The sequence below is a fragment of the Diabrotica virgifera genome, chromosome 8 (genome assembly GCF_917563875.1).
Source record: "Diabrotica virgifera virgifera chromosome 8, PGI_DIABVI_V3a".
Taxonomy (NCBI): domain Eukaryota; kingdom Metazoa; phylum Arthropoda; class Insecta; order Coleoptera; family Chrysomelidae; genus Diabrotica; species Diabrotica virgifera.
Window position 1 is genome coordinate 146,502,702 of NC_065450.1, and position 15,614 is coordinate 146,518,315.

General features: G+C 33.5%; 1 protein-coding gene across 4 annotated transcripts in view; it reads right to left on the minus strand.

Moving 5' to 3' along the window:
• The window catches only part of LOC126889766 (putative uncharacterized protein DDB_G0277255), a 256,811-nt gene that overhangs the window by 21,760 nt on the left and 219,437 nt on the right, over positions 1 to 15,614 (minus strand). For all 4 annotated transcript variants that reach the window (XM_050658351.1, XM_050658349.1, XM_050658350.1 and 1 more), the window contains exon 2: positions 12,343 to 12,453. In XM_050658351.1, the coding sequence (XP_050514308.1) occupies positions 12,343 to 12,453 (111 nt within the window). The remainder of the gene's footprint in view (positions 1 to 12,342; positions 12,454 to 15,614) is intronic.

The following is a 15,614-nucleotide window of genomic DNA, read 5'->3' on the forward strand; positions in this document are numbered from 1 at the left end:
CAAGATAGATACCACATTGTTGATATCGCTTTCGCGCATATCTAACTCTGCTTCTCATTCTTGTGAGGTTTTCCTTCCAGGCTGAGTTTTTTACTTTACTATTTTCTTTTATTTTTGGTATTGCTATATCCATTGCTTTTTTAATTTGTTTGGTTAATTCTTTTGTTGCAATATTTATATTAGATCCCCTTTGTACCAGACAAGGTGGTCGAAACTCAGACTTTAATAGTTCATAATTTGCTTTACCTATATTGTATCTTACCGAAGATATTTCCGTATTACGTGGATTTAGGTTATTAAGATTGAAAGTTATAAGGTTGTGATCACTTATTGTTGCATGTTCCATCACTTTCCAATCCTTAACTAGGTGTGCTACTGCAACATTTGATATTGTTATATCTATATTGCTAGCCGCACCAGCTCTGTTTTGAAAAGTTGGTGGGTTTCCTGGTTTATTGTGTACTATCAACTCTAGTTCATTAATCATATCTTCTACTAATAATCCTTTTTGATCTGTTTGAGTTGAATTCCACAATATTGATTTTGCATTTACGTCTGCTACAACTATAACTTTTTCCTCTCTATACGTTATAAATATAGCTCTTATCTTTTCCACGTATTCATCAATATCTTCACAGAACTGACAATATAGGTTAGCTATGATAAATTTACCTGCTTTTGTTAGCAATTCTACACAGATACAGTGTCGATCACTAAATTGTTTTAGAATTAGAAGTCTCATATTTTTATTGAATAATACGGTTACCGCCATTGGATTTTCTCCTATGCTTGCACATTGTGCATTAATTGGCATGTGTTGAATTTTTCCTAGTCTTGTGTATGGTTCTTGAATGCAAACCATATCAAGACTATTTTCTTCTGCTGTTTTTCTTATTTCATGTAGTACTGTGATACTTCTCATACCATTTATTTGTCCTATTTTTATATTGAATGTTTTGTTTGTCATTAATTAATTTGGTTTGTTTTTTTTTTATTAATTTCATTTTGGTTTCCGTGTTTATTAGAATCGAATAAATTTTCATTTTTAGTATTTTATCACCATATCTGTGTATTTTATTATTTTTAATTATTTTATCTGAGTTTATTCCCTCTTCTCTGATACAATAATTTTTATTATTTTTAAAGTATTTTTGTTTTATATTATGATTTATATTTTTTGTATTTTTAGCATTTAAAGTATGATTTTTTGTTCTCATGACTCTGTTTTTAACCATTGCATCACATTGGTTTTTATGTTTTTGAAATTTTTTATTTTTTATTATATTAATTTTTAATGTTATAAAATTTAATTTTAATTTAATTTTAATTTCAAATTTAATTTTAATTTTCATTTTAATTTTAATTTTAATTAAATTTTAAATAATATTTATGTACCATAGTCTGTTTTTTGAATTAGACGATTTAAAAGTAGAGCATAAGTTGTACAATTTTTATTTTCTTTATTACATTGTTTTCCTCTGTGTTTGCAAGGTATGCATACCTTTGGCTGTCCTGTTTTATTACAATTTTTTCTTTCGTGATTTTCACCACAATGGTTACATGTTGTTTCTTTATTACAGTGTTTGCTTACGTGTCCTAGATCATTACATTTATTACATTTTGCTACCACTATGTAAACTTTTGTGTTTACACTTGTAAAACCAACATATGTTTTATTTATTATTAACTGTTTTCTTATATCAGGTGACACTTCTAATACATAATGGACCGTAGATTTCTCTCTTGGTCCTGTCTTAAATTTTAATTTACAATTGTTTGTAAAGTCTTCTTTTGTTATATTTTCAAAATTTTGAGTATATATTTTATTTAATATAATTTCTTCTTTTTCGTTGCTTGGTAAATCATACATTATTACTAGTGGTTTTCTTTTTTTTGGAAGTTCACATTTAAATTTTTCTTTTATTTTTTCATTATTTTTTATTTTTTCAATGTCTTCTAGTGTTGGAGTTTCAATTATTAATACTCTTCCTGATGTTCTCATTTTGTTTATTTTTAATTTATTTTTTTCTGGATCTAGAACTTTCGTAAGTTCTTCTTGTACTTTTCTTCCAGTTTGTGCTGTTTCACTTGTTATAAAAAGAGTGTTTATTTGTTTTTGTGTCTCTATTAGTTTTTGATTTTCAGTTTTATTATTTATTGGTTTTGATGTTATTGCAGCATATGTTTGTTTCGTTTCTTGTGTTTGTGTTATTTTTCTTAATTTTTCATATTCTATTCTTTGTCTATTATTTTCTTCTTTTAATATTTTTATTTGTCCTTCCATATTTCCATATTCCATTGCTAATAACATTATTCTATTTTTTAAATCATCTTTTCCTATTTTACTTAATCTTTTACCTATTTCCATTTCACCTTCAATGAAGTCAAGTAAGTCTTTAATTTTTGTTTTAGTATTATCAATATTTTCATTCAAATTTATATTTAATTCAGTATTATTTATATTATTATCTACAATACTATTATCTAATATTTCATTATTATTATTTTGAGATAAGGTATTAATACTAATTCTAAAACTATTTTCAATTATGTCATCTATTTGAGATGAATTACCTCCAAAAGAAGTAATTTTCTTTTTATCTCCCATTTTTTCCACTTTTTTACCTACAATTTCTTCAGTGTGCTCTTAGCCCTACCACTGAGCTTATTGTGGGAGGACCCCGACTTATGGCAGTGGAGTGGTTGCCCGCCCCCTAACCACGTGGAGGTGGCAGGAGTACTAACTACTAACACTAAAGAAATACAGGATACATACACAGATGTTCTTACTAAAATAAATAGAAATGTTCTAACCTATTTGAATTTGGATGCCTGTTATAAAATCCTCCTCCATGGGGTTAACGTTTATATATATTACAACTAGTTGATGGGATCATCAAGGAGAGTTCGTTTCACACTTTCGTATGATTTGAGACCGTTAACGGGATTCTCTTAACGGGATATCAACAGATTTTATTAAAGTTTTGACGTCTATTTGTGTCACTTCTTCAGTAAGAGCTTCACTGATTTCTTGAATACTAACAATGTTTACCTTTATCTGGATATAAATGTAATCCTTTATATTATGGTCAATTAAATCACTAAAAAAGGATACTAAACGAGACCAAATAAAGATTTTGATATCTATGTTTATCACCATGTACTAATATAGTTTTCTTTCAGTGAGGAATTCACTATTTCTTTGCGTAATAATAATTACTATATATATTTTGATATAAATATATTCTCTTGCACATTTACAGCTTCCAAAGTAACTAAAAAATCAATTTTTTTCTAAAAAACTTTGATAAGTACTTCGACGTCAATTTGACGTCGAAGTACTTATCAAAGTATATATTTAAATATATATTTAAAAATACTTTATATTTAAATAGCCCTATTTAAATATAAAGTTTCTTTTGAAAATAGCCGACAAATTAAAATATTAATTGCCGCCGCCCTACCGCAAACGGCTGCTGCTTAAAAAACACCGCCAAAAATCTTTAAAGGATTATCATTGATTTTACTGCTCGATCCTTGTTCCCAGTTGTTTACAGTAGGAATCGATTGTAGTGCCGCCGGTACCACCTCCTGCCAATTAGGCGTTCGCATGGCACGTGCCCATTGCTTTCATGTAAGCCGCTTTTGGGGCAATTTAAAGAAATAGTAAAATAAATGATAATTTACAACTTTTATTACACAAGATATTACCCAATTCATAAATAAATCAATTTTTAATATATTACAACATTTTAATAAAACTAGACATTTAGACAAAGAGTGATATAATTGTTCTTGCCTGGTATAATTTTATAATATTTGGACAAGGAAAGTAGGTAACAAACTATGATGAACCAATATGCGAAATAGTTCATGGGGTGAGACCGCTCCCGTCCGATTCCTATTCAAAAATGTCCCCTTTAAACAAATCTGAAGGGTGCCGGGCGAAATTTTGGGGCAGAATTTGTTTAAACAATTTTTTTAAACAAATACAAAAGATTACATTTTTTTTGTTCTGGAACATATATTATTTAGGTTTTCAAGGTCATTCTAAACAAGAAAGGTATCTTGCAATTTTTCTTAAAAATTGATAGTTTTCGAGTTATAGGCGATTTAAAATCTGAAAAATGCGAAAATACGCATTTTCGAGGCTAAAAATTCACATTTAAATTAGTATTCTTGAGGTTACCAGATACTTAAATTGAAGACTAAACATTAATCTTCAAGATTCTCAAGAGTGATCGCGTCTAACCTTAATTTATACAGTTTTTTTTTTTTAGTTGTTAAATATGCATGTTTATCCGATTTTTTGCCGGTGCGGCGAGCTCTATTTCAAAAATCTTCTATGTAGTTTCCTCCAAATAATATTTTTTCTAGATTTTTTGTGATATTCTAACTAAAATAAGTTTCTTGACATTTTTCTCCAAAGTTAATGGTTTTAAAGTTATAAGCGATTTAAAATCCGAAAAATGCCAAAACGCATTTTTGGATTTTAAATCGCTTATAACTTTAAAACTGTTAACTTTTGAGAAAAATGTCAAGAAACTTATTTTATTTAAAATGTCCCAAAAAATCTAGAAAAAAGATATTTTGGAGGAAAACTGGAGATTTTTGAAATAGAGCGCGCCGCACCGACAAAAAAATCGATGGACATGCATATTTAACAATTAAAACACGACGGTTTAAATTAGGGTTAGACACAATCACTCTTGAGAATCTTGAAGCTGAATGTTTAAACTTCAATTTAAGAATCTTGCAACCTTAAAAGTTCTAATTTAAATATGAGTTTTTAGGCCTCGAAAATGAGCATTTTCGCACTTTTCAGATTTTAAATCGCCTATAACTCGAAAACTATCAATTTTTAAAAAAAAATTACAAGATTTTTTTTTTTTTAGAATGACCCACTAAACTTAAAAATATATGCTCCGGGGCAAAAAAACGTGATCTTTTCTATTTGTTTATAAAAATTGTTTAAACAATTTCTGCCCAAAAATTCCGCCCGGCACCCGGCAGATTTGTTTAGAGGGGACATTTTTGAGTAGGAATCCACAAAGAAACCGAATCAGAAATTTTCCCAGACGGGAGCGGTCTCACCACATGGACTAAAATAGATTTCTCCAATACTTTTGGTTTAGATTTTACCACGAGATACGAGCACAGTATTTATCCGAGTAAAATTTTCAGCGAGACCACCTAGAAAATTAAAAGTTCGCACCTGATATATAAAACAATTTCGAGTCGTCTTAGCGAGGCCGCACCTGCATACTCTCTGTACTTAACTAAACTATCGACTCACTAAAAAGTTTGCCGTTTGCGGCCTCGCTTAGATATCTATTGCGTTATTTCTCCGATAGAGGCAGCATCTCTCGGGAAAGAATCTTTTCTCTCTGTTGCGCCGGCATTTGGGGACCTCTCTTTCATACAACGGCCGGCCTTAAGGAACAATGCCGAACGAAACAGTTCGATTTTTATTTTGAAGTTATGATATTGTGACATATATGGTATACTAGTGACGTCATCCAACTGGGCGTGATGACGTAATCGATGATTTTTTTAAATGAGAATAGGGGTCGTGTGCTACCTCATTTGAAAGGTTCTTCAATTCTCTATTCAGTAATATAAACATTTACATAATAATTTATACAGGGTGTCCAATAATTTAATTTTTTTGTCAATTTGCCAAATGATTTAATTTAATAAAAATTTTTTGGACACCCTGTATAAATAATTATGTACATGTTTATATTACTGAATAGAGAATTGAAGAACCTTTTAAATGAGCCAGCACACGACCCGTATTCTCATTTAAAAAAATCATCGATTATGTCATCACGCCCAGATGGATGACGTCACTAGTATACTATATATGCTACAATATCATAACTTAAAAATAAAAACCGACCTGTCTTGGGATTTTTCCTTAAAGTCACCGGTTTACGAAATAACGAATTTATTCCTTTCATTTGCACCATACTGTATACACATGCAACGGTGGAAAATAGTGTCGCGCACGCTTGATTGGCAATTAAAAAACAAAGGGGTTTTTGATATTGTACTGCAAAAAACTCTTCGGGATTTCATCAATCGATGTTTAAAGAATATCTACCTACCTTGGCAACATTCAAATTTTTAGTTTTTCACAAAGTTTTTGAGGGTTAAAAATGGCTGATTTCGCAATTTTTCAATTTTTAATCGCTTATATGTCAAAAACTATCAACTTTAGAGAAAAGTCACAAGCCCTTTTCTGTTTGGAATGATCCAAAAAACCTAAAAAAAATTTGTTCCATGCAAAAAAAAACAAATTTAGGAAAAAAACAAGAAAAAAACGTTTTAAAAATTTTTGACCAACTTTTGGTCCTGGCAACATGCAAATTTGTTAAAAGGAGTCCTTTTTGAGTAAGATTGTGCAAAAAATCCGAATTAGAATATTTTTCCTAGCGGATGCGCAGTGGCTTTCTGGACTAAATGGAAATATCTTTGTGCGAATGTAAACACTATAAAACTTATTTATTTTTCTAACTAATAGACGCTTACTCAAAATTTAGCGAAAAAGATGACGATGCAAAAATTTAAATCATCATATTCTGTCCTGATTCGTTGAATATTTGTCATTCGAGTTGGAAACCTAGATGTAATTGGCTGTGATAATTGTCTGGGGAAATATTGGAGAAAAGTAGTAGGTAACAGGGTTGGTCCTTTTCTGCAATTGGTTGGTCGGATCATGAGATGTGAACTGGAGGAAAGAGTGGTATGTTTTCTGGGCTAGGAGCGACCAGGAGGTAGCTAAGAAGAATCACTATTCACTATCGATTAGGCGACCAAGTTAATAGGTCGATTCTAAGTTAATTGTGAGTGTCTGGTGTGATGTCATCCTTTTCACCCGGCATAATATGTTACATTTAGGTGCAATAGACTATCGATCAGCCAACGATGTAAAGAAGTCGAACTTCTAACTGTGTAGTTTCATCTTAAAACACCGGGAATAGTTTCTTGCATTGAGATGCAACTATGAAGATCATCGATATGTCTACAGGGTTTGATGGTCGGTAGTCAATTTTATTTCGGTGTAGAAAACACCTCCTGTTCTTTTGGAACGCAGTTCATGGTTAATTAAATATCTCATCTCAAGCAGTTCATATCAATAACCGTAGTGACATGAAGTCGTTTTTTTTGTTACAAGTTAATTTACAAGTGAAGATAGTAGATAATGGCAGTAGGAATGACGATTTATTTTGTTCTTTAAGGTTTTTGTGGGTAGTATGTATGAATCGGTGAGATCAGAAAAGGCATGAGTTATTTATTAAACATTTTGAGAAAATTAATGAAAATTGTTTTGATCAAGCAGCTAAATCGGACTCGGTAGTTTTGTTTTGACCGCGTGTGTAAGCGGGCGTGTTTGGGGATTTTGGAAAAATGAAATAAGCGCTTGAATGCTATAAACGGTGACTCTTCTCCTTCGATGGAAACAAGTCAAAAAATGGTTTAACGAGTTTCAACGTGGTGGAACGTCGGTCTTTGATAAGTCACTACCAGGTGCCCCGAAAACGGCTACCACTGAGGATAACTTGAAAGAAATCCACGATCTCGTATCGATAGACCGCCGACTGAAGGTGCGTGAAGCCTTGGTTTCCTCGAAAGCGGCACCGACAAACTGCGACCGTAACACTGCGATGAATGACGTCAGATTACGGTGAAAAATTCAAGGTTCTTCAATGCGGCAATGCAATGTGTAAACTCAGCAAGCGGTAGCTTCCAAAGCATCCTTGGAAACCACTGCTATTATTTTGCGTGGTACAGTTTTTTATGACGTCATTCATCGCAGTGTTACGGCGGTCGTAGTTTGTCGGTGCCGCTTTTGAGGAAACCAAGGTTTGAGGCAGTAGACATCTCAAAAGATCTCATTAGTCATATAAACTGTCGGCGTGGTGGCTGCCGCATTTTCGAACTTCGAACAATATACACTGTTTAAGCGTAATACAAATGAGTTTCTACGTTGTTTCATAACCGTTGACGAAACATGATTCCATTGGTATACACCAGAGTCCCAGGAACAATCGATACAGTGGACGTCACCACGCGAACGTTCTCCGAGGAGGGCGAAGACTGTCCAATGGTCCGGAAAGACGATGACCACCATTTTCTGGGATTCACAAGGTGTGATCTATGTATATCGACTTCCTGGGAAAGAGCAAAACGACCACAGGACTTTACTATGTATGCCGCATTATTAGCCCGATTTTAAAACAGTCCCAATTTAGGAAGAAAAAAAAAACTATTTCACCATGACAACGCTCCGGCTTACACCTTTGCCATCGCCATGGCTAAATTGGTCTAATCGGGCTACAAACTGCTATTCCATCCAACGTATTCTCCAAATTTGGGCCAATACGACTTCTTGTTGTTTCCAAACTTTAAAAAGTCACTCGCTGGGCCGAAATTTAAGTCGAATACACAGTTCATCGTGGTGTGCGTAAAATCATGATTATCGCACTTGTAAAAAACAAAGGCTGATGGAAACCCAGCAAAATGTGCACTATGTGGTGGACCCCACCCAGCAAATTTTAAAGAATGTCAAGTCTACCAGGCCATCTTAAATAAAAGATACCCCACAAGAAATTAAAATACACCACAAACGCAAAAAATCCAGCAACAGAGACCAAGAACAAATGAAGAATCAAATGAGGCACACAGTATAGAAAACTTGCCCCAAACATCAGGTACTTATGCAAACGCCACCAAAAAAATGAGACCTATGGCAAGACCGGTTGCTGAACAGCAAAATGCACCAGACACAAACCAAAATAGTAGTTTTACACAATACCTACAACATGTAATAGAACAGCAACAAACTACAATAAACCAACTAATCCTGGAAATCAAAGAACTTAAAGAAGAGCTAAAACAGGCCATCACAAATAAGTGTAATGGCTAAGCTACTTACTACTGCACTATGGAACGCAAATGGCATAAAGCAGCACAAACACGAAATAGAAGCATTCCTAGTAACTAACAAAATTGACATACTGTTAGTCTCTGAAACACACCTTACCTCAAAAACTAGTTTCAAAATTACAAACTTTGAAGTTTACAATGCAGCCCATCCCGATGTAGATCGATTAGCCAGAGCTGGGGCAGCAGTGTTAATTCGAAATGGACTTAAACACTATCTCCTTAATAAAGTAGAAAAAAATGACATACAGGCAACCAGCTTAGTAATAGAGGATTGGAATGGACCAATTACAATAACAGCGGTGTATTGCCCACCAAACTATCGAGCAAATAAAGAAATGTTTACAGAAATATTTAGAAATAACGGCAACAGATTCCTAGCAGGAGGCGACTATAACGCTAATCACACTAGCTGGGGATCTCGTCTAACAGCTCCAGGAAGAGGAAGAATACTACATCAAGTCATTCAAGAACTACACCTAAATCTCTGTCCACCTATACACCCACCTACTGGCCTACAGACCCTCTGAAATACCCAGATTGTCTTGACTTCTTCGTGACCAAAGGATTCTCCAACAATTATCTAACCAAAATTGATAGATTCGACCGTTACTTGATGGAAGTTCATTTTATCTAACAATAAAACACTGAAAACGTTTGTTTTCTATACTTCCACAAAATTAGAAATGACCAACTCGAGACAAACAGCTCCCCACTCCTCAACCTCTTCAGTTGAAGACTTAAAAAGGCAAACACATTGTAAACTATATCACTTGAGAAAGGCACTCCGCCGAAACAGCTGTAGTCACTTAGTTATAATAATTTTGTGGAAGTATAGAAAACAAACGTTTTCAGTGTTTTATTGTTAGAATTATCTAACCATCGAACCTAATTATGATATTGCCTCAGATCACACACCAATAATAGCTACCATTCATACAAATATCCAAGAAAAACCAAAACCACTGATTCTCCATAATCAAGCTACCAACTGGAATCTATTTACAGAAATATTAGAAAATGAAGTAAACCTCAATATATCCTTAAAAACACACCAAGAATTGGAAAACCAAGTACAACAATTTACAGAATTAATACAGTTTGCCTCGTGGGAATCAACTCCACCATTGGTCAGAACCCAAAACAGAAGTCACTGTCCTTTTAGTATAAGGGAGAAGATTAAAGAAAAGCGCCACTTAAGAAAGATCTGGCAAAACACAAGACACCCTGCAGATAAAACCAATTATAACAGGGCAGCGAAACGTTTAAAAGACTACCTATCAAGCATTAAAAATGAGAGCTTCCAAAACTATGTCGAAAACCTAACGTCAACAAAGGATACAAATTACAGCTTATGGAAAGCAACTAAAAAATTAAATTTTTAGTATAATTGTGGCTTATTTCCCATAGAAAATACTTAATTAAAAAATTAAAGCAACCCAAAGAACACATAAAGCAGAAATTTTCGCTACACATCTTGAAACAGTTTTCAAACCTCTCTCAACAAGAGAAGATACAGATGACGAAATTATAGCGTTTCTTGATGCACAAATACCATCAGATGACCAAATAAAACATATTACACCAAATGAGGTACGGTGTATTATAAAAACAGAGCTAAACCCTAAAAAAGCTCCAGGACACGACCTAATCACTGGAATAATTATGAAAGAACTACCGCGAAAAGGAATACTTATGTTAACCTACCTTACTAACGCCGTCATAAGACTCAAATATTTTTCTGCGCAATGGAAGGTAGCGCAAATCATACTAATCCCTAAACCTGGTAAACCTCAACACGAAACAACTTCATACCGACCAATAAGTCTACTGCCTGTCATGTCGAAAATTATGGAAAAATTACTAGCTAAGAGACTAATGAAAATTATTGCAGAAAAAGAACTTCTACCGATACACCAATTTGGATTTAGAGTCAAACATTCAACAATTGAACAGATCCATCGACTGGTAGAATTAATCCAAGACTCTTTTGAAAGTAAGCAATATTGCTCAACTACATTCATCGATGTGAGTCAAGCTTTTGACAAGGTGTGGCATCAGGGAATACTCTATAAACTAAAAAGGGACCTACACCAGAACATGTATCACATACTATACTCATACCTAAAAGAAAGATATTTCCAGGTAAAATATGAAGACGAGATAACCGGTCTACATCTCATAAAGGCAGGCGTTCCTCAAGGTAGCGTTCTTGGGCCGATCCTGTATCTACTATTTACCTCCGATTTGCCTACGGACAATAAAGTATATACAGCACATTTGCAGACGATACCGCAATAATGGCGGTACATTCAGATCCCGTTGTTGCAGCAGACCAACTCCAAGAAAACCTAAATAAAGTCCAGAAATGGACTAAGAAATGGAAGATAAAACTTAACGAATCCAAATCAAGCCACATAGTATTCACTAAATGTCATAGTGATTCTCCTCAAATATCATTCAACAATGCTCCCCTTCCAACGGTAGATACTGTAAAGTACTTAGGCCTACATATGGACAAAAGACTCACTTGGAAAACTCATATATGGAAAAAAAGAAAACATCTTGATACCATATATAGAAAATACTATTGGTTGCTCGGAAGAAAATCCCAGTTGTTGTTGAGAAATAAATTACTAGCATACAATACCATACTCAAGCCAATTTGGACGTACGGAATACAATTGTGGGGCACTGCTTCAAAATCCAATCTAGCAATCATGGACCGGTTTCAAAACAAGGTGTTACGAGCAATAACAATAACTGATGCGCCGTGGTTTGTAAGCAACAAAAACATCCTACAAGATCTACAAGTGCCAACTATGAGTGAAGTGATAGTGTCACACAGTGATAAATATTTACAGCGACTAGAAAACCACCCAAATGTGTTAGCGCTAAATTTATTAGACAATAGTCAACAAATTAGACGCCTTAAGCAAAAATTTCCATTAGATTTACCATTCTTAACTTAAGAAACACTAATTGTAAACGTAATTGTAATACTCATGTAGAGTAAATATTTATTGAAATATTTCTCTTCGGGTCATTGTAAATTTCAACAAATGTGTTTATGGTCTGTTTTTTTTAGACTGATTGCACAGTAAACAAACAATAAAAAAACAGAGTTCATCATCGTCACGGAAGCCTACATTGCAGACCTCGAGAAAATCTATTTTTCAGACGGGTTAAAGAAGGTGGAGCATCACTGGGTCAAGTGTATCAAGCTAAAAGGAGACTACGTTCAGAAATAAATCGCTACTTTTCCAAAATTTTCGTTTTTCTTTTGAAGGCTAAGTACTTATTGGACCGCTCTAGTAATCTATATGTTCATTGTCACTAATTTTACTACACTATTATCACAAATACGATATTATTGCATAAAAAATATATTACCTTTAGATATCTATCCGAGTTGCTAGATATTTCTCTGAATTCGTGCATTTTAATAACAGTGTTACTGCAATTGAGACATATTTTCTTTGAGATGACATCATTCTCCAAAATCTGTAACAAAGAATCTACTGTTACTTGATAACTATTGTTGCTATAACTAAGATTAAAATGTTCGTGATACAACTAAATCTGTTATATTAGTGATTTGTAAGGAAGTCAGTCATCTGAGATGTTATGTTTTCTCTGTATTGTTGTACGGAGCGGAGGCATGGATACTTACAGACACCATTATTAAAAAACTTAAAGCGTTTGAGATGTGGCTTTATAGAAGAATGCTGAGAATATCATGGACAGCAAGGATCACAAACAAGGAAGTCCTAGGAAGAATGAAGAAGGAACCGACCGGAGATTGTGTTTACCATCAAACGCATAAAATTAATCCGCATAATAACGCATAATATCGATAATATCCACCTCTACCAGTTTTATCTCTTTTGTTTATGTTTTATGTTTTCCATCTTTTGTGTAATTTGGCCGGTTATTAGCGCACCATCACTGTATAGCAGTATGTAGAGTGATTACTCCGTCAAGAAGAAAAGTTGGCTTAGAAACCTTTTTCTTTCCAAGTATCTCTTCAACTACATTACTGCCCGATGAGATCCAACAGGATTTAGAAATCTAGTATGAACCACGGCAGGGTTTTAAAGAGGATAGTGCATAACTACGCCGTCTCTAGAGATAATTTGGAATCGCTCTTAAATATGTATCAAGATTGAATCTGTGATGGCAATTTAGTGATCTTTGCTATTCTTCAGACACAACTATAGGTATACAAAGTATGATATTAATGTTTATATTAATGATTAGAGAATTAAATACCCTTTCAAATGAGCTATAACATGACCCCTATTTTCACTTAAAAAAATCATCGTTTACGTCATCACGCCCAGATGGATGACGTCAATAGGATGATATATATACCAAAAAATCATTATTTAAAAATAAAAATAGACACGTTTCGGGAATTTCTAATAATGTTGTTTATTTAGCTAATAATGAATTTATGCGTTACTGTATGGACGCAAAGTATAAGTACCTACTAGTTTTTAACTACCACATTTCAAAAAAATACGTTTATTACATATTTCGAAAAATTTCCATGGTATTAGATCAACCATTTTTTTTTCTCAGAATAACTGACCAATAGAAGTATATCATATACCTAACCACATTCTAGCGCTGTTAATAATATATTCACGTATAACATTGGTACTACAAAATTTAGAATAATTAATTTCTTAAATTACACAAAAACTCATTTGGAAGATAATTTTGAAGTTTCAATAAAAGGTATGTTCCAACCGTAATATATAACCGTTCCTGTAATCGTTCTCGATCAAAGTTTTAAACCGTTCTATGCGCAGACGCCGACTTGTCACCGTTTCGTGAATGATGACATGATTGAACTATAGTAAAATCACAGTAAAGATGCACTAGAAATAAACAAACCAAGATACTTGAATGTTACGAGGGTCGAGTAACACTCCCAAATCATGATTTAAAATGTATCTATACGGTACAGGTAAAGTTAGGTAAACGAGTAATCCTATACAGGGTGTTTCATTAATAATTGTCCATATAGTAACTGGAGAAACCTTAGCACAAAATACGAAGATTTAACCTAAAACACTTAAACAAAATGTGGTTCCTTGCCGAGTTACAGGGTGTTTTATCTAAAAATTTAAAAAGTATTTTTGCTCAGCATTTTAAAACTATTCGACGTATCCTTTTCATACTTGGCAGAAAGTGCGAATACTAGACACTCTAGTAAATTATGATAAATAAACGTTTCTAGCTACTACCAGAGGCGTACGACAGGGGATGGTGAAAGGTTGACCCTTCTCAAATTCTACGCCACTGGAGTAATTACTATTTTAGTGCCATTTTTAGATTCTCCAATACTTTCTACGTAAATAATATACTCTTCATTGATAACGATAAAGTCATTAGTTTTCGAGATATTTGAAGTTAAATATGAAACGGCACAGTTATTTTGATTAATTTATGATGATTCATATGATTGAAATTTAAAAAGTATTAGTACCCAGTACTTTAAAACTATTTGGTGTATCCTTATCATACTTAGCAGAAAGTGTAGGTATTGTACACCCTACTAATTAAGATAAATAAACGTTTGTAGCTACTACCAGAGGCGCACGACAGGGGATAGTGGCTGGTTGACCCTTCCCAAATTCTACGCCACTGACGAAATTGCTATTTTAGTGTAATTTTTTGATTTTGAAATACTTTTTATGTAAAAATACACTTTTCATTCGTAACGATAAAATGATTAGTTTTAGAGATATTTGAAATTAAAAATAAAGCGACACAATACATTAATCAAAATAACCGTGTCGTTTCATTTTTTACTTCAAAGATCTCGAAAACTAATGACTTTATCGTTACGAATGAAGAGTATATTATTTTCATAGAAAGTATTGGAGAATTCAAAAATTGAACTAAAATAGCAATTTCGCCAGTGGCGTAGAATTTGGAAAGGGTCAACAATTCACTTTCCCCCGTCGTACGTCTCTGGTAATAGCCAGAAACGTTTGTTTAACATAATTTAGTAGCTTGTACAGTACCTATACCTCTTGCCAAGTATGAAAAAGATACGTCGAATAGTTTTAAAATGCTGAGTAAAAATAGTTTTTAAATTTTTAGATAAAACACCCTGTAACTCAGTAAGGAACCACATTTTATTTAAGTGTTTTAGGTTAAATCTTCGTAATTTGTCCTAAGGTTTTTCCAGTTACTATATGGACAATTATTAATGAAACACCCTGTATAGTCGGATAGATGGAGAGATAGAAGCGGATTTTGTGCGTGATAAGTAATATGGAAAAACTATACATGTTGAATTAGTTGTGTGCATGACTTTCCCCAACGGCCGGAAACCCGAGTGGGGGACGAGTGTAGTTATGATTATAACAGGTCAAAGTCGCGGTTTTTATTATTTTTTTTTGTGACGCTCATGATCGAGATAGTGTACCAAAATTTGGTAATAAGTAGGTCATGACGTAACTAAGTAAAATCTCCAGGGGTGGAATGCTGCGTGGCCGACAAAGGGGTGGGGGTAGGGGTGAATATAAAAAATATAAGGTTTTTTTGCGATGTTCGTAATTGAGATAGTGCACCAAAATTTGGGAATAAGTAGACCATGACATAACTAAGTAAAATCTCCAGATCAGGAAGCCAGAGTGGGGGAGGAG